This window comes from Brassica napus, chromosome A10 (genome assembly GCF_020379485.1).
Source record: "Brassica napus cultivar Da-Ae chromosome A10, Da-Ae, whole genome shotgun sequence".
Lineage (NCBI taxonomy): Eukaryota > Viridiplantae > Streptophyta > Magnoliopsida > Brassicales > Brassicaceae > Brassica > Brassica napus.
Genome location: NC_063443.1, coordinates 16,087,070 through 16,104,569, shown reverse-complemented (window position 1 = coordinate 16,104,569; position 17,500 = coordinate 16,087,070). Strand labels below are relative to the sequence as shown.

The window sequence follows — 17,500 nt, the reverse complement described above, 5'->3', positions numbered from 1 at the left end:
AGAGAGAGAGAGAGAGAGAGAGAGAGAGAGAGAGAGAGAGAGAGAGAGAGAGATAAGAGAAAAAACCCAGAAAGTATGAGCAATGAATCTGGAAATTCGTCTGGAACCTCTGTAGCTCGAGTAAGAGGTAGGGTCGTTGGTGTGCCCAAGAGATGCTGGTGTGGAGAATTGGTTGTGTCGTTGATGTCCAAGTCCGCCGCGAATCCGTACCGGAGATACTATCGGTGTGCTTTTGCGGTTGAGAGAAAGGTGAGTTTTTTTAATATGAATGTCATTGTTCTTCATGTGTGAGTTAATCGGTGTGCTTTTGCGGTTGAGAGAAAGGTGAGTTTTTTTAAATATGAATGTCATTGTTCTTACTGTGTGAGTTAATCGAAATGTGTGTGTTTGTAGCTGAGTAATGATAATCACACGTATAAGTGGGTTGATGAAGCATTTGTGGATGAGATTGAAGCATTGACATGTAGGATAAGCAGACTAGAAGATACCATTCTTGCTGAGAGTGTGGAAGAAGGGAGGAAGAAGCTTGCAGAGCTTGAAATGAAGTTAGAGACTGAGGTTTTTGCAAGAGTGGAAGAGGTCGTTAATGAAGTCAAATGGGAAGTCAAAAAAATGATGGGGATTGTTCTTTTAGGAACATTGACCATGCTTGTGCTGTCTAAGCTTGTTTAGCTTAAGTTTGTGTGGATTCGTGTTTCGAACTTTCGAAATGGGGGGAAATAGGTTGCGATAGTTAAATTGTGTGCACCTAAGACACGCTTGAAAGATTGTGTGGAACTGGTGCTATATGATACTTTGTGTGTGGAAATAGGTTGTTTACCCAAATAATTTACTATATAGTTTGAAATTTTTTTTTTTACTATATCTTAAAACCTTAAAGTTATAAACCCTAAGGCTAAAATTCATTTAAAAGAATTGGTAATGTTTTCCATCTGAATATTAAAATTCTTAGACTCATTGTTAACCACTCATAATCGGAGTTGCTTGTGAAATGTGAACCATAATTACATGACTTGCTTTAGGAAAGTTTGTGTAAAGACGTCGTGTTTCGTTTACTTATCAGTTATCACTCTCACATGACGAAACGACAGTGTTTTGCTTAGATTGAGATGCTATTCTCTGGATGCGGACCTACGAAAGCTAGAGGATTGAGAGGCCCCACTTTAAGATCCAACGGCTGCTACTCTTCCTAAGACGTCACCGTTTCCGCGAAAAATTCAACGCACAGATCATTTCACCAGTGAACGGAGAGAGATTTCGCCGTCAATCCGTATCCAAAGAAAAACTCCGGCGAAGATGCTGCCACCGGAGCTGCAGCCGCGGCTATTCCGGCCGCACATATCCTCCACCTCCTCCTCAAGTGAACAAGCCTCGTCTTCTCCCAATTACTCTCCCCACATGAGCCCAGCCTCAACCCGAAGCTTCATCGATCGTCGAACTAGCGGCGCTACTTCGAGATCCAGCAACTCTCGCTTCTCTCCTTCCTCCTTCGCCTACAACGGACGCATCGCTCTCGCTCTCGTCCCCTGCGCCGCCTTCCTCCTCGACCTCGGCGGCGCTCCGGTGATCGCCACCCTCACCGTCGGCCTCCTCATCTCCTACATCGTCGATTCCCTCGACGTCAAGTTCGGAGCCTTCCTCGGGATATGGATGACGCTCATCACGGCTCAGATCGCCTTCTTCTTCTCCTCCTCCTCCCTCCTCTCCTCCTTCAATTCCCTCCCCCTCGGCCTCCTCGCGGCGTTTCTCTGCGCCGAGACCACGTTCCTAATCGGATGCTGGACTTCGCTTCAGTTCAAGTGGCTCCAGCTCGAGAACCCTTCGATCGTCGTCGCGCTCGAGCGTCTCTTGTTCGCCTGCGCTCCTTTCACGGCCTCCTCCCTTTTCGCCTGGGCCACGATCTCCGCCGTGGGGATGAGCAGCTCGTCTTACTACTTCCTCATGTTCGCTTGCGTGTTCTACTGGCTTTTCGCGATTCCTAGGGTTTCGTCGTTCAAGACCAAGCAGGAGGCGAAGTACCACGGAGGAGAGATCCCTGAGGATAACTACATCCTCGGACCTCTCGAGAGCTCTTTCCTTTCGCTGAATTTGATGTTCATGCCGCTTCTATTCCACGTGGCGTCGCATTACTCTGTAATGTTCTCGTCAGCTGCTTCGGTCTCCGATTTGCTGCTCCTGTTCTTCGTCCCCTTCCTGTTTCAGCTCTACGCGTCGACGAGAGGTGGTCTTTGGTGGGTTACTAAGGATTCTCATCAGCTGCAGAGCATTCGGATTGTGAATGGGGCTATTGCTATGGTTGTGATTGTGATTTGTTTGGAGATTAGAGTTGTTTTTCGCTCTTTTGGGAAGTATATCCAAGTTCCCCCTCCGTTGAACTACCTTCTGGTGACGACAACGATGCTTGGAGGTGCTGCTGGCGCTGGTGCTTCGGTTCTTGGAATGATCTCGAGTGGTCTTAGCTCTGCCTTTTTCACTGCTTTGGCTGTGATTGTGAGTTCTGCTGGAGCTATCGTTGTAGGATTTCCACTTCTGGTAAGTGTTTTACTTCCAATTGCGTAGCTCCTGTTGCTATTGTTATCAATAACTAGTTCCTTGAGTTTTCATTGTAATAACTACTTCTGAAAGTTGACACCTTGGAGTCTGTTAATTGCCTCATTTGTAATGCCCTGTGTTTGATTTATTACCACCTCTATAGTAATTAATGAATTTCACTCGGTTTTTCTTGCAGTTTACTCCTCTTCCTGCAGTCGCTGGGCTTTATTTTGCTCGTTTTTTCACAAAGAAAAGTGTGCGCTCTTACTTTGCATTTGTTGCTCTTGGAAGCTTAATGGTTATTTGGTTCGTAATGCACAACTACTGGGATTTAAACATATGGCTAGCCGGCATGTTCCTCAAATCATTTTGTAAGCTTATAGTGGCTAACGTTATCATAGCCATGGTCATCCCTGGTCTTGTCCTTCTCCCATCAAAATTTCACTTCCTGACTGAAGCTGGTGTGGTGGCCCACGCATTATTGCTGTGCTACATTGAGGACCGCTTTTTTAATTACTCAACCATATACCATTATGGAATGGAAGACGATGTGATGTACCCTAGTTACATGGTTATCTTGACGACGCTAATTGGATTGGCTGTGGTGAGGAGACTGTTTGCTGATCACCGAATTGGATCAAAGGCAGTCTGGATCTTGACTTGTCTGTATTCAGCAAAGTTGGCTATGCTCTTCCTTTCTTCAAAATCAATTGTATGGGTGGCTGCAGCTCTACTGCTGGCTGTTTCCCCTCCCTTACTGCTGTACAAGTATGTGATAGGCATTTTGACTTATCATCTCACCTTGAATTTTAACATTGATTCTATTTGACTCTGTTGGTGGAATGTGCAGGGAGAAGTCGAAATCTGCCTCTAAAATGAAACCATGGCAAGGTTATGCTCATGCCTTAGTGGTTGCTATCTCTGTTTGGTTTTGCCGAGAAACGATATTTGATGCTGTTCAGTGGTGGAATGGAAGACCACCTTCTGATGGCTTGCTTCTTGGTTTCTGCATCGTTTTAATTGGTCTGGCCTGTATACCAATTGTTGCCCTCCACTTTTCGCATGTCCTGGTATGTCAGTTTACTATTTGCATGTTTCGTTTGTTGCATCTTCTGTCTGATTATCTAAAAAGGAACCATCTTCCATTTATGAATCAAGCCAGTTATCATTGCTACCTAGGAAAGTGTTCTATAAGATTCTTAGGTGACCTGAAGTTAGCAGCATTTATTTAGCAAGCTTCTAGTTCTCGGTTCCTATGGGAATGTGGGGTCATTTAACGTGTTATGAGTATGTCTATTACGGTCAGAGGTTACATCATGGAGTTAAATAAAGCATGAGAAGAAGAATATTTTAAATTGCTTATTAACCTCTATTCTTGAAAGCACTCATATTATAAACCTCCAATTTTCATCGAGTGGAAATACTGTACGTAGACGTAGTGGTGCTGGAACTAAGGTCTTAACTTTACAAGTTTAAATATTAATAAGAGATGGTTCAGTTGTTGCTTTTCACTGATAGGACAATTTTCGTAATTTTTTGCAGGCAGCTAAGAGAAGCTTGGTATTGGTAGTGGCAACTGGATGCATGTTTATTCTGATGCAGCCACCGATGCCTATGACCTGGAGTTACCATTCAGAAATGATCAAGGCCGCTCGTCAGTCAGCTGATGACATCTCTATCTACGGATTCATGGCATCCAAACCGACTTGGCCATCTTGGTTGTTAATTGTGGCACTCCTGTTGATTCTCGCTGCTGCCACATCTCTAATCCCAATCAAATACGTGGTAGAACTGAGAGCATTTTACTCCGTTGCCATGGGTCTAGCTCTCGGCGTTTACATATCTGCAGAGTTCTTTCTTCAAGCTGCTGTTCTACACGCTCTGATTGTCATAACAATGGTGTGTGCCTCGGTTTTTGTCATCTTCACCCATTTTCCATCTGCCTCAAGCACAAAGCTGCTTCCCTGGGTGTTTGCTCTTCTCGTAGCTCTATTTCCTGTGACATATTTGTTAGAAGGGCAGGTCAGAATCAATAATGATCTCGGGGATAATGCTGCCTGGGGCTGGGATGCAAGGGAGGAGGATAAGAAAGTCACAGCAATGTTGGCCATTGAAGGTGCAAGAACATCTCTTCTAGGTCTCTATGCAGCGATCTTTATGCTCATAGCTCTCTTGATCAAGTTTGAGCTCACTTCGCTTTTGCGTGAGAAAGTCTCTGAGAAGAGTGGTCACTCAAAAACACAAGACGGCGCAAGGGGGATGTTCCCAACACGAAACAGGTTGATGCAGCAACGCCGGGCAACCACGATCCAAAGCTTTGCAATAGAGAAAATGTCGGAAGAAGGAGCGGCCTGGATGCCTGCGGTTGGTAACGTTGCCACCATCGTGTGCTTTGCCATATGCTTAATTCTCAATATCCACATCTCTGGCGGTTCAAGCCAAGCGATCTTCTTCCTGGCTCCTATCTTACTTCTCCTGAACCAAGACTCTGATCTTTTATCAGGGTTCGGAGACAAACAGAGATACTTCCCGGTTACGCTAGCTATATCAACATACTTGGCTTTATCTTCTCTGTACGTTGTATGGGAAGAAGTTTGGTTCGGTGGAAACGCAGGGTGGGGAATAGAGATAGGAGGGCGTGAATGGTTCTTTGCGGTGAAGAACCTCGCTCTGCTAATACTCACGGCACCAGGTCACATTATATTCAACAGATACGTGTGGAGTTACAGCACTAAAAACTCAGATCCGTCGCCGATGCTGACGTTGCCACTTAGCTTTGCAGCGGTGGTAATAACGGACGTGTTTCAGGTTCGGCTTCTGGGAGTTTTAGGCATTGTTTACTCAGTGGCTCAGTATGTGATATCTAGGCAGCAACATATCAAAGGGCTGAGGTATATTTAGACAGTCATAAGACTAGTATGTTTTAGCCACCTCCTTTTGTTTCTCAGTTGATGCATTGGTAACCGCAAAGATACGTTTACAGGACTTACTCTATGGTCTTCTTACAAATGAACATACTAGTTTTGTGTAACAATCGTGAATCTTACCAAACTAAGCCCTTAAACTGCATCTAGTTTTGTTTTTTTCCTCTCTATTAATGACGATTCTGATATTGAACAAGCACTGGCCATAGAACAAAGCCAAGCAACAGAAGCTAACACTGGTTTATGTTCATATTTAATTGTAAATCTATAAGTTATATCGAAAGTAGCTTTTTAGTATTTGAAAATTAAACATCCATCATACAAGAACAACAAGACAAGAACCCAAATTGTGAACATGAAACAAAAGCCATTATAACATCTCTAGAAAAGCATAAGTGTCCATAGAACAAAAGCACAAAGGTTCTTTTTATTTTATTACCACCGTAAACAAAATGAAGACAGAAACTCAAACCGTGAGGACAAGCTTCTTTTTTGTGTTCATTCAATGGCTGGCTAATTTGAGAGTGTTGGCCTTCTCTTGTAGTGTACCAAGCAGACTCTCAAAACTCTTTTTGAAAGAGTCAACACCTTCTTCTTCCAACTGTTCTCCCACCTTGTTCCAGTCTATTCCCAGCTTCTCTAGTGCACTGTATATCCCTTCCGCTTCTGACACATTCGCATCTATCGTCCTCTTTACGGTTCCATGGTCTATGAATGCTTCCAAGGCTTGATCCGGCATGGTTGACACCTAAACCCCCAATAAAGAAACACTTGTTTACAAAATCTAGAGCCTAGGAGATGACGACATACAGTGTCAAACAAAGAAGATGACTTACAGTGTCAGGTCCAATGAGAGGAGCAACATATAAGGTGTCAGAGTAAGCTGGGTTCTTAACACTAGTCGATGCCCAGAGAAGCCTCTGCTTCTTGGCACCTTTCTTCACTAGAGCCTCCCATCTTGGTCCTGAGAACTTCTTCTGGTACAGCTTGTATGCTAATGCAGCTTGAGCCACAGCTGCCTGCAAAGAGTCACATTCTCCCTGTGTCATACTCTATAACAAGTGACTGTGTGTAAGATTGTCACTCATGAACCTAGCTTTTACCTTGCCACGGAGGTCTAAGGCTTCTGGGGTACCAATCTTCTCAAGCATCTTGTCCATAAGAGTATCCACTCGACTCACAAAGAAGGATGCAACACTGGTAACTCTAGAGAGGTCATCAAGTCCTGATGCCTCGAGCCCATCCAAATATGCATCGATCACTGCCTCGTATCTAGCTATTGAGAATATAAGCTGTGTAGCAAAACAGACAAAAGATATATCAGTTAAGACCAATATGAGAAAGAAACATTTAGATAATAAGCCCATCAAAATATGCATTTACCGTGACATTGACACTTATTCCAGAAGCAATGACATCCCTGATGGAAGGAATGCATGGAGCAGTAGCAGGGATCTTAATGTAGACGTTACGACGGTCCACAACCTTGTGAAGATATTTAGCAGCTTCAACAGTGCCGTTGGTATCATCAGCAAGCCTAGGTGAGACTTCAACGGAGACGTAGCCATCCTCAGCTTCTGTCTGGTCATAGATTGGCTCAAAGAGCTTGCAAGCATCCTGAATATCCTTCACCACAAGCTCCCAATACGCACTCTCAATGTCCTTTCCTGATTCCACAAGTGTCCTAATAAAGTTCCCAACCAAGAAAAAATCAAAGATAGAACAAATCAGAAATGAACTCTAAAGAAACATACGAAGCAAAAAGATAACTCAAAACAAAGCCTGATAAGATAAGATGCATACATGTTGTAGTAAAGGAGTTACCTGAACTGATCATTATAAGCATTTGAAGTGGATATGGCTTTCTGGAAGATCTGCAGAGGTTTTTAAACAGTGAAAGAGTTTAAGACAAAACGAACAACCACATAGTAAAGCAAAGCCAAAACACATAGAGAGAGAGATGGTTATATAAAGTTACCGCAGGGTTGCTAGTAACGCCACGAACACCACGAGCAATGAAGGGGAGAAGATCAGTGACGGGACGGCAAAGATTATCATACCAAGGACTCTGGCCTTCCTTCTCGTATAGATCGTGAAGAGTGGTTCTCTTTGCAGCACTTCCGTTTCCACCAGAGGCTGAACACCTCACACTGCAAATATAAACCAAAAGGAAAAACAGGACAAAATCATCAACAAAGACAAGATTCTACACAGACAACACATAGTCTAGCTTGTCTTAATCCATCTTACCAAAAAAAGTTAATTCCTTTCTACTTTGCAATTAAACTAGTCTACAAAATGGACCAAGAAAGAGACTATACAGAGAAAAGGAACATAGACTCTAGGCTTTTCTGAATCCATACTATTACAAAGTTGATAACTTTTCTAGTTCCGATTAAACTATTCTACGAAAGGAACCAACTTGAGATTCGAAACAGAGCATACAGAGAGAAATAGATAGACTTACAAGAGGGAAGGTCTGGAAGTTTGGTGGTGACGAAGGGAGAGATGAGAAGAAGAGGAAAGCTTAGCGTTCAAACTGCGGAGGTTGAGGAAGGATCTCGGTAACACGGAGGAGGAAGAAGAAGATCTGGAGTTGGTGGAAGTGGCGGGTGTAAGATTTGCGAGATTTGAAATGGACGCCATTAGAAAGTGATGTTCTTCTTTGGTTTGATCGGAGGAGGATAAAAACAAGAAGAAATGGTGTGGGGTTGGTGAGTGATAATGAGTTAGGTGGAGGACGCAAACGACGAATATATCATTCATTCTATGGATATATATGCTAAATAGTTGACCATTTACACGTCCTGATGATGTCATACTTTTCACAAAGGCATGTAATAGAATATATTATTAATAATAGTAATCCACAGAGGTAATGGTGTCTTATGATAAGCATGAGAGGTTGCTACTTTTAGTCTTGTAATTTGCATAATGGCTGTTGTTAGTTTGCAAGGGTCACGAGGGACTCTCGGGACTTTGGCTTTTGTTTGTGCCATCAGGACACCTGATTTAGGGTTAAACTAGGGGCGCTACGGTCCGGATCCAATCATTCAAAAGGTCAAACTTTTTTTTCTTTAAACAGTGATAAGAAGAAAAAACTTTTTCCAAATTTATTTCATGTATAAAAAGGTCAAAAAAGACTCAAAACTATACATTTTTGTCTCCACATTTTTTGTAACTCCTCATTGTGGTAGGTAAATACAGCTTCTAATTTGTGATGCTAAAGCCTAGAAATTTTGAGATACCAACCTATCTCTCATATAAATAGGAAAAACAGAAGTTATTAAAAAGGAATAAACACAGACTATGAACAGAATATTTTCACCACCATTATCATCACCAAAAAACGGAGCTCGAGTACACGTCCAATAAATATGACAAGTTTTTATTATTCAGCAAAAAACAAGACAAATCTTGCACTAAATTGCCAGAATATAGAAAAAGAAAAACAGATGAAGTTCACTGACGCTGAACTGTGCTTTTATTCGTCATCAACCAATGAGTAACTTGTTCTCTTCCAAGAAGCTGTAGGTTGGTACTTCCAGGTTATACGGTGCAGGACCTTTCCTGATCCTTCCTGAGATATCGTAATGCGAACCATGACACGGACAAAACCAACCACCGTAATCACCAGCATTCGGCAAAGGGATGCATCCCAAGTGAGTGCAGACTCCAACCACCACTAACCACTCCGGATTCTTCACCCTGACAGCATCTTCTTGCGGGTCCCTCAGAGTTCCAAGATCCACACTATTAGCCAGCTTGATGTCATCCTCCGTTCTTCTCCTGACGAAGACAGGCTTTCCACGCCACTTCACTGTCACAGTAGTTCCCGGTTCGATGCTACCGAGGTCAACCTCGAGGGATGCAAGTGCAAGGACGTCTTTACTTGCGGACATGCTGACAATAAGCTTCAGAACAAGAAGACGGAGAACAGAGGCGTAAACAAACCTCCCGCCAGACAAGACGAAATAGGCGAAGGCACGCTTGCTAGGGTCACCAGGTGGGTAGCGCTCATGGTTGTGGTCGTCATAGACAATCTTTGAGTTAGGCGTCTTGACTGCCTCCACCGTGGCTGCAACTTCCGAACCAAAACCTACCTCATTCCCTTGGGTAAGGACTTGAGATGCCAAACCTATAAGATAACCGAGAAACATTAACATATATCATCACCAACATTATAATTAACATGTATAAATCCTCCACACAAAGATTATAATTAACACACGGACGAAAAACCAAAAAAAAAAAAATCCATCAACGTAAATTACAATATAAAAGTACTGTGGAATCTCAATTAATCCCGTGGTAAACACAAAATTTGATTTTTTAATAAAAAGTTACTTTCAATCAACCACCTGAAATGAAAATTGAAAATCAATCCAGAGAGAGAAGAGGGAGATTTGGGCAAACCTCTTGTAAGGCTCCGGTGGTAAGAATTGAAAGACGAAAGATCAGCAGAGGGAGCAGATCTGGGGGCGGCGGAGGGAGAGGAGTCGATGGTATGATCTCGGGAAAGGGCGAAGGTGGTCGCGGTAGAAGATCTCTGCTGAACAGACAAAAGCCTCCTCCCTGCAACTCGCAGCATCTTCGCTTCAACGGGACGAATCGAGGGTTAGAGATGATGAATGAATGGCAGATGCTAACAAAAAGATGACTCCTTGTTGGAGATCAATTTGGTTTTTGTTTTACTATTTTTTTTGTATTTAAACCCGATTTAGGCTCTGAATGGTGACTGTGGTTTGAACGGTGCGGAACAAGCGGTTCCAGACCAAGCGGTTCAACTGTGGTGTGGTTTTAACCGTTATAAAACCGTATAGATATATGGTATATGTAGAGAGTTTTGTTACTAATAACTGCGATGCGAGACCTGGCGGTTTTAACCATTCGAAGCCTTAGTTTTTAATTTATACCATTACTTACTCAGGGTAAAACAGTAAAATATGCTATTGTAAACAAATGGCCGTGGCTCTCACTCTCATCTTCATGTTTGATCAAATTGACTTCTCATATGTAAAATAATCTCCAGAAGCTTATTTCGAAGCAAACAACATTTGAAAACAAATGCAATGACAAATTTTCATAAACGACAATATATTGTTTCCCAGGAGGGACATATAATTATTTTGTCAACTGGTCGCAGCATCACAAACACGTTTCTTAAGGGAAAACTCTCAGGATTTTCAGAGGTTGCTGAGGTCAACAGGTTCACGGAGGAGCCTCTCCATCTGCTGTGCTCTTGTCCTGATTGACATGTCCAACACCTTTTGTTGAAACTCCACTATTAGCCCTCCATAGATGCTCGGATCAATCTGTCCACAAACGAACATCACCACCACATTTAGACATCATCAATGTTTAACATTCAGGCTTAATAATAATCACAAACATTACATATATAATACCTTCTGTTCCACAGTTACTTTCTTCCCTTCTCCAATGATCTCCTGAAGTGTGTCCTTAAGTTCCTTCTCCTCAGAAGGGGGAAGCGGCTGTTTGTCACAAAACATTTATTGTACGAATACACACTCTTGGTTATGTTTTTTTATAAAGATAATAATAAAAGTTTTAAAACTAAAGCTTACCATGACAGTGGTAACCAAGACTTTGACGTCTCCCCTATGTGCTGTTGTTAGCTGCATGAATTTTTTCACAATCACGTCTAGGTTCTTCAGCTTCCCATTCTCCGCTAACAAAGCTGTTAAAAAAAAACTTTGGATCAGTCACAAGAAACACAGCATGGTTAACCAAAAATCATCCAAAAACTCAAATTTAACATACAGAGGAAGTTCTTGGTGGGTTCTGCAAACTTTGCTTTATCACAAACATCGACAATAGCAGCCAGTCTCGTCTCTCTAGGAACAGAGGGATCCTTAGTAAACTGTGAGAAAATAGGACTTGTCTTCATAGCCTCAACCAACTCAGAAAGATCCGACTCAATCTTTTCCAAGGAATTCATTTTCACAGCTGCAATGTACAGCCACGAAGCAAAGTTGCCAGACTCACCAACTAAAGCCACAGGCACCTGAAAAACAACATTACACTAATGTATTAAAACCACAACAAAGCATAAATCCAGATACATTACCAGGTGCTACATCAATGCATAATGCACCTATCAATCGATTCATTTCATGGCTTAACCACAACAATCCAAGCCATTTCGCGATTCTTACATATATGAAACACTTTGATGTATATAGAGATCCAACCATCCTTAGCTAGTAAAAATCGACAACGTACAAGTGTGTGTGTACGTACCTTAACGTTGCCAGTTTTCTCAGCTGAAGCTGTTGCATAATCTCTTAGCTGCCACCCAAAAAACAAAAGTCATAAGTAAAGATTAGTTGATAACATTCTCCGGAAGCCGAACAATGTACGCGTTAATACGATAATCCCAACGGATCGACTGATATTATTCAAATCGATTTCGAACAAAAAGAAAATGTAAATTGGAGTCGAGATTCGATTTTCTTAAGAAAACGAGTTACCGCAGGGATAAGAGGCCGTCCACTGGGAAAAGATCTCGCAGAGGAGACGGAATCTGAGACGGCGATGGTCTTGAAGAGGGAGATCCCGGATCTGATACGACCAGCGAAAGCCATTTTTGTTGTTGCAGATATCTGATTGGAACCCTAGTAATGATAAAACAAAAAAAAAAGGCGATCAGCTGTTCTGTCCGAGAGTAGCAGCAACTGGTCGGATGAGGAAAGGAGACTTAGTGTATTGGGCTTCAGTGGGCTTACTCACGCTTATTTTATTGGGCTTACTACAACCATGAGAAATATTTATAACTGGAACAAGCAGAGCAGCAAGTGCATACCGGCAAAGGTCACCAGGGTAGGGCCTTTGAAGTCATGTAACAGTAGTCTTTTGAACGATCTCAGCATTAATTAATTCTGAACGATCTCTACCTACCTAATTGCATCAGTATCTATGCAGAACATGATATATTGTCACATAGGATAACAAGAACAATTTAATAGTTTTATTTATAGTGTATGATTTTTGTAGCATAATATATACTACAGTGGACGGTCTTTTAATACTTTTTAGCTCTTGTTAGATAAAGAGAGCACGGAAAGTGAAGCGACGTCGTTTTGGGTTTAGGTGGGAGAAGGTATGTCGCTGGTAGACTACGACGATTCTTCATCATCCGACGACGATGTCTTACCTGCTGCGGCGGAGCACAAGGAAGCTCTCCCACAACAACCGCAACAGAAACATAAACCCTCTCCAGCTCCTTCAATTACACGGTGGGTGACTTTAGGGTTTCCCAATTTTTGGATTTTTCCGATTACGAATCTGTTGCCTTTGTTCTTGTTATTTGCAATTAAAGCGCCTTAATTTGCGTACAGACATATCAAGTGCTGTTCTTGTCTTAGAATAGACACGAATGTTCATTCAAGTTCTGATATTACAGTCAAAGTTGGTTTAAGTGTAGTTGACCGTTTATGTGTTTCGTTAGGAGATCTTTAAAGGAGAAGGGAAAAAGTGAAGAGCTTCCTCAGCTACCAGATGCTTTACTTCTTCTGGAGTCACCGAGACTCGCACATGTGAGTGGAAATGACCATGCCTCCGTTGTTGCAGCTGCAATGGCCGAGAGTGCATTACGGAAACGAGAGTTCAATGGGAAATCTTCTTCTCTTCCTCGTCGTTCCAAACTACCAAAGGGGAATCTGCCTCATTCCAAGAATAGCCCAGATACTTTGGGTAACGTGCTTGTGCCTCCTCAGCTCAAAGGAAGGTTAGAGTCCATGAAACATGGCTTCTTTCATCTCAAACATTTCACTTTATTTTATCTAACAAACAAAAAAAAACTATTAATAACTATGGAGAAGGCTATGAGTGTTGCTAACAATCATTCAAAGTTACTTAGGAGAGAACACCAGATGCTTTCATGAATTGTATTTAAGAATTATCTTGTTTGAAACACTTATTTGATGATCGCATAACCGTTAGGACTATGTATATCTGCAGGAGCAATGTTGCCACAGAAGATATGAGCAGGCTTTTTGTGAAAAAACGACTAGACTCCTCCAAGGCAAGATCTCCTGATCAGGGATAGTTTCCGTCAAACTTAGAATGGTTTTGTTTCTTTCCGACTGGTTCCGTAATACAGAGTGTGATGTAAATTAACTTTTGCATAAAAACATATTTTTTAATAAAGAAAAAGAGCTCTGAAAACAAAGTTAGTTTTTCTTAAGAAGTTTGTTAACGACTACAAGCTAGAGTATCTTGATATGGAAAATCACTAAAATAACTCGTTCAGCTAAACAGAATCAAAACCAATTTCACAGCGTTGAATAATCTCACAACCAGCTCCTTGTAAGAATTTTTCCAAGTCTACAAACAAGATCTGTACTATTTACTGCGGTGGTCTACTGACGTTACTGATTGGTGTTTGGTGGAGGGCCTCCTGGTTAAGGTGGTGGAGGGCCTTGCGGCTGCTGCACAGGGGTGGACCCACATGAAGAGATGTAGGGCAAGTTGACACCAGTAAAACATGATAAATAAAATTTGTAAGCAATGTTCAATGATTAATTAAGGTACAGTTGATCCTGAAGTCAGTGCAACGACCCTAGAAACCTGGGTTCGATCATCCCAAAGACTCGCAGAGGCCGAGACACACAGAGAGTTACATTCTTTTTTTTTTTGCTTTTTCACAATTTGACTTAGGTCTCTTTCTAAGTCAGAACATCCCCAATCGGAGAGACCATTAATTGTCAATGTGCATATACGTAGATCTACGTATATGAAAACGATGCTTAGAAATTACTCGGTTTGGTTTGTGAAATGTAAACTCTTTTCTCCAGATCACTTGAATATTTTATTCAATCCCCTATATATTATTTGAGAAGCATTACAACTTCTTTTTGTAGCCACATGTCATCACTAGATTGATTCTTAGAATCATTAGAGAAATATGTTGGTCTATCTAATTATATACTAAATTTTTTATTAAACTAACAATAAATTCATCATTAATGTACTTTATTATTTCCTTTAATAAAATTTACGGAATTACCTAATGTGGCTAAAGTATATATGGCAATTAATGATTTTGAATAATAAAGATTTGATAAAAAAAATTAGTTTATCTTCTATCATATTTGTTTAATTTAAGACTATTAAATAAATTAAACAACCACAATAACCATATAATAAAAATTTAGATTTTTCTGAATATGTTATATTTTGAATTTTTAAAAACGACTATAAATTACTAAAACTGTTAAAAACCTCACATTCAAATTTTGTGATCCATGGTTTAAAATTTCTGTTATGAAGAAATACAAATGATTACAAAATTATATAAGTAAAAAGTCTAATTTAACTAATTATTTTAATATATATATATATATATATATATATATATCGTTTTAAATTAAACTATAAACCATATAAAATACATAAATAATTTAGTTTCAAAATTTACTTTGAACAATTTTTTTGATAAAAGTTTTGAACGAACATTGACAACTTATTTTTTTAAAAATATAAATTACTAAAACTATTAATCTCACAATAAAAATTTTATTATCAGTAATTTTTTTTTATAAAGATACAAATGATTAAAAAAATATATGAGTAGAAATCATCATTTAATAGACATTAATATTAAAAATATACTATGTATGTTAGTATCATTTAAATTTAATTACATATCCTATCAAATAAAAAAAAATGGATTAATAAAATTGATTTATATGTTCACACCAATTTAATTATATATCTAATAGTTACTGACTTTTAATTATTCAATATATATTTATTATTTCATAATATGTAAAAATATTTAATACATAAAATAATTTTTATATATAATGTTCATCCCGCGCAATGCGCGGATCTTCTAGTAGTAAGTTATAAAACAAACGCTTGTGAACCCTCTATATTAACATATTGGAACATGACTCATGAGACGAATGAAAGGTTTTGTAACAATAACAAAAAGTATTATAAACACATAAGCTAATCATATAGTTTCATAAAAGTCAATTGTCACTGAAAGGGAATAAAAAAACACATGAAGAGCATTGAGCGAGTGAAGCTAAGGCGCTGCTTTACATAGACAAGAGACTTTCGATGTGGTCTGGGATGATATCGAGTGTTTCCATAGATCCGCTATCAAGTCCGTGGCGTCTAATCTCACCATCAAGTCCTTCAAACAAGGCTTCTCTACTGATGTTTCTCCTCGGATCGAAATATAGAACATAAAATGATTCAAGAAAAACAGGTGTTGTAAAAATAAGCTCACCAGCATTAGTGACACCCATGAAACTTATACGATATCTCGATTCACTCTTCGGTTCAAAAACAAGGCGTTGATGCGTCCATTCATGTCCATCTTCATCTTTCAAAATATAGAGATCAAAACCACCAGCGGGATGAATCCTTTTAACTAAGGCTAGCTTTCCCTCATAAGGTAACATGTGACAACGCAACCTACAAACACCCTTAGGATATTTTATGGGACTGAAGGTTTCAGATTTGACATCAAAGCTCATTATTATAGATTGATCATCAATATGAGCTCTATAATACACAACTCCATTGAAGCATCGTCCCCGTGAGTCGTATGGGTGCATAGGGGGTTTAGTTATTGTTCTCCATGATTCTTGAGCTCCAAATGTAAGGACCTGAGTCTGTAGTGAATATCGGTGTATAGATAATACCTTGTGTTTACCCTTCAACATGTCGTACCCTAAATAAGACGAACACCAACTCGAGATGTGTTCATTGGGAGGTGGTGGTAAGACAAAAAACCGTCTCAAGCTTGGGTTCCAAATTTTAAATCCGTGACATAAAATCAAGCCATGGACGCTGTCTGAACAACGTCGATAGTCCCAATCATTAGTGTTTGTAAATCGACAGCTGAAAACTAGTGGAGAATATGACCCGTCAGGATTCTTGTTTTGAGGAAACGAGAAATTGATTGCCTTCTTCTTTTCTAGTGCAACGGTGAGTAGAAGACTTGGTTGTCGTAACGAAGACCGAGACGCGAACAAGTTGATAAAAAATGGAAGTGTGATGAAAGAAGACCATAGCTTTGACACACAACCAAATCTTACAATCGATTTCACAGGAAGTCTTGACAGTATCTCCAAGGTAAGATCAACAGGAATATGGTCTAGTTGTGATCTATGATGATCATCGTCATTTGTTTCTCTCTTGATCTTTCTCCTCTTCTTCTCCCGTTCTTCGTCCATTGCCGATAATATTTTGTTAATCAAAACCCTAATTCTTTCTTGTGTTTAGAATTTATATATTGTTTTAATGGAAAACCAAAACTTAATATCTTTGATAAATAAATAGCATTTACAAAGATGTCCAATTTATATTTTAAATATCTCACTAGGATAAAAGTAAAACCTATCAAACCCAAATGAAAAAAAAAAACCTTTTTGGTTTCTCTCCTCTCCATTCTCTCACTACAATCACTCACGGAGAATGGGATGAGACGAGGTTTTTGCTTTGTTTTCTGATCTTTTCTGATCAGATTCTCTGGTCTGTATAATACCTTTGAAACTTTAAAATTATTTATATTTTACACTATGATCTTCGTATTTTTCATAATTAATATAAATACATGATTTTTATAGATAACTAACACATATCTATATTATTATTTACAAAGTAAATTTTTGCAATGAAGTTCTCACGTTGAAAACTAGAGTGGTTAATATCGTTTATAACTTTAATAAATAAAATATATAAATAAATTAAAAAAATAAAAACGAAATTTTAATTGATTTTGATTAGATAATTAATTATTATTAAGAATAGTAAGAATTATCCAAAATCTAAAAATATAATTTGAAAAAGAGATAACTTATATATATATTGTATTGTTATCTGAAAAAGTCTTTAAGTAAAAAAGTGAAAAACATAAATTCTATAACTAAATATTAATTAAATAAAATTATTAATTATATAATAAAAAATAGAATATTGAATTATCCAAAATCTAAAAATATAATTTTAAAGGATAATTTCTATATATATATTGTATTATTACCTGAAAAAGTATTTTAGTA

At 39.3% G+C, this 17,500-nt stretch overlaps 6 protein-coding genes across 6 annotated transcripts; 3 read left to right on the top strand and 3 right to left on the bottom strand.

Moving 5' to 3' along the window:
- Positions 1 to 75: 75 nt before the first annotated feature.
- LOC111201368 (uncharacterized protein At4g04775-like) lies at positions 76 to 672 on the top strand. The gene is made up of 2 exons (XM_022693100.1): positions 76 to 249; positions 394 to 672. Exons 1-2 carry the CDS (start codon positions 76 to 78, stop codon positions 670 to 672), a joined length of 453 nt encoding a protein of 150 aa, XP_022548821.1.
- Positions 673 to 1,214: 542 nt separating this feature from the next.
- Positions 1,215 to 5,615, top strand: LOC106372298. Its single transcript, XM_013812478.3, has 4 exons — positions 1,215 to 2,532; positions 2,729 to 3,300; positions 3,383 to 3,602; positions 4,075 to 5,615. Exons 1-4 carry the CDS (start codon positions 1,297 to 1,299, stop codon positions 5,431 to 5,433), a joined length of 3,387 nt encoding a protein of 1,128 aa, XP_013667932.2. The 5' UTR covers positions 1,215 to 1,296; the 3' UTR covers positions 5,434 to 5,615.
- A 113-nt stretch (positions 5,616 to 5,728) lies between these two features.
- On the bottom strand, positions 5,729 to 8,278 carry LOC111201488 (transaldolase-like). Its single transcript, XM_022693565.2, has 7 exons — positions 7,924 to 8,278; positions 7,435 to 7,606; positions 7,281 to 7,330; positions 6,840 to 7,140; positions 6,560 to 6,748; positions 6,293 to 6,475; positions 5,729 to 6,204 (listed from the first exon to the last, which is right to left on the bottom strand). Exons 1-7 carry the CDS (start codon positions 8,274 to 8,276, stop codon positions 5,959 to 5,961), a joined length of 1,494 nt encoding a protein of 497 aa, XP_022549286.2. The 5' UTR covers positions 8,277 to 8,278; the 3' UTR covers positions 5,729 to 5,958.
- Positions 8,279 to 8,766: 488 nt separating this feature from the next.
- On the bottom strand, positions 8,767 to 10,147 carry LOC111201486 (cytochrome b-c1 complex subunit Rieske-2, mitochondrial). The gene is made up of 2 exons (XM_022693563.2): positions 9,873 to 10,147; positions 8,767 to 9,594 (listed from the first exon to the last, which is right to left on the bottom strand). Exons 1-2 carry the CDS (start codon positions 10,045 to 10,047, stop codon positions 8,951 to 8,953), a joined length of 819 nt encoding a protein of 272 aa, XP_022549284.1. The 5' UTR covers positions 10,048 to 10,147; the 3' UTR covers positions 8,767 to 8,950.
- A 301-nt stretch (positions 10,148 to 10,448) lies between these two features.
- LOC111201487 (ATP synthase subunit O, mitochondrial-like) lies at positions 10,449 to 12,180 on the bottom strand. The gene is made up of 6 exons (XM_022693564.2): positions 11,951 to 12,180; positions 11,721 to 11,768; positions 11,241 to 11,484; positions 11,045 to 11,157; positions 10,865 to 10,951; positions 10,449 to 10,771 (listed from the first exon to the last, which is right to left on the bottom strand). The coding sequence occupies exons 1-6, from the start codon at positions 12,062 to 12,064 to the stop codon at positions 10,643 to 10,645; spliced, it is 735 nt and encodes a 244-aa protein (XP_022549285.1). The 5' UTR covers positions 12,065 to 12,180; the 3' UTR covers positions 10,449 to 10,642.
- A 250-nt stretch (positions 12,181 to 12,430) lies between these two features.
- LOC111201485 lies at positions 12,431 to 13,650 on the top strand. The gene is made up of 3 exons (XM_022693562.2): positions 12,431 to 12,715; positions 12,928 to 13,206; positions 13,440 to 13,650. Exons 1-3 carry the CDS (start codon positions 12,582 to 12,584, stop codon positions 13,525 to 13,527), a joined length of 501 nt encoding a protein of 166 aa, XP_022549283.1. The 5' UTR covers positions 12,431 to 12,581; the 3' UTR covers positions 13,528 to 13,650.
- Positions 13,651 to 17,500: the final 3,850 nt, after the last annotated feature.

Coding starts and splice junctions, on each gene's coding strand:
- LOC111201485 (XM_022693562.2), top strand. CDS start 12,582: ATGTCGCTGGTAGACTACGACGATTCTTCATCATCCGACGACGATGTC. Junction 12,716..12,927: donor CCAGCTCCTTCAATTACACG/GTGGGTGACTTT, acceptor GTGTTTCGTTAG/GAGATCTTTAAAGGAGAAGG. Junction 13,207..13,439: donor CCTCCTCAGCTCAAAGGAAG/GTTAGAGTCCAT, acceptor GTATATCTGCAG/GAGCAATGTTGCCACAGAAG.
- LOC111201368 (XM_022693100.1), top strand. CDS start 76: ATGAGCAATGAATCTGGAAATTCGTCTGGAACCTCTGTAGCTCGAGTA. Junction 250..393: donor CTTTTGCGGTTGAGAGAAAG/GTGAGTTTTTTT, acceptor GTGTGTTTGTAG/CTGAGTAATGATAATCACAC.
- LOC111201487 (XM_022693564.2), bottom strand. CDS start 12,064: ATGGCTTTCGCTGGTCGTATCAGATCCGGGATCTCCCTCTTCAAGACC. Junction 11,769..11,950: donor GACGGCCTCTTATCCCTGCG/GTAACTCGTTTT, acceptor TTTGGGTGGCAG/CTAAGAGATTATGCAACAGC. Junction 10,772..10,864: donor AAGTAACTGTGGAACAGAAG/GTATTATATATG, acceptor GTTTGTGGACAG/ATTGATCCGAGCATCTATGG.
- LOC111201486 (XM_022693563.2), bottom strand. CDS start 10,047: ATGCTGCGAGTTGCAGGGAGGAGGCTTTTGTCTGTTCAGCAGAGATCT. Junction 9,595..9,872: donor CCACCGGAGCCTTACAAGAG/GTTTGCCCAAAT, acceptor GTTATCTTATAG/GTTTGGCATCTCAAGTCCTT.
- LOC106372298 (XM_013812478.3), top strand. CDS start 1,297: ATGCTGCCACCGGAGCTGCAGCCGCGGCTATTCCGGCCGCACATATCC. Junction 2,533..2,728: donor TTGTAGGATTTCCACTTCTG/GTAAGTGTTTTA, acceptor TTTTTCTTGCAG/TTTACTCCTCTTCCTGCAGT. Junction 3,603..4,074: donor TCCACTTTTCGCATGTCCTG/GTATGTCAGTTT, acceptor AATTTTTTGCAG/GCAGCTAAGAGAAGCTTGGT.
- LOC111201488 (XM_022693565.2), bottom strand. CDS start 8,276: ATGACATCATCAGGACGTGTAAATGGTCAACTATTTAGCATATATATC. Junction 7,607..7,923: donor ACTTCCAGACCTTCCCTCTT/GTAAGTCTATCT, acceptor TTATATTTGCAG/TGTGAGGTGTTCAGCCTCTG. Junction 7,141..7,280: donor GCTTATAATGATCAGTTCAG/GTAACTCCTTTA, acceptor GAACTTTATTAG/GACACTTGTGGAATCAGGAA.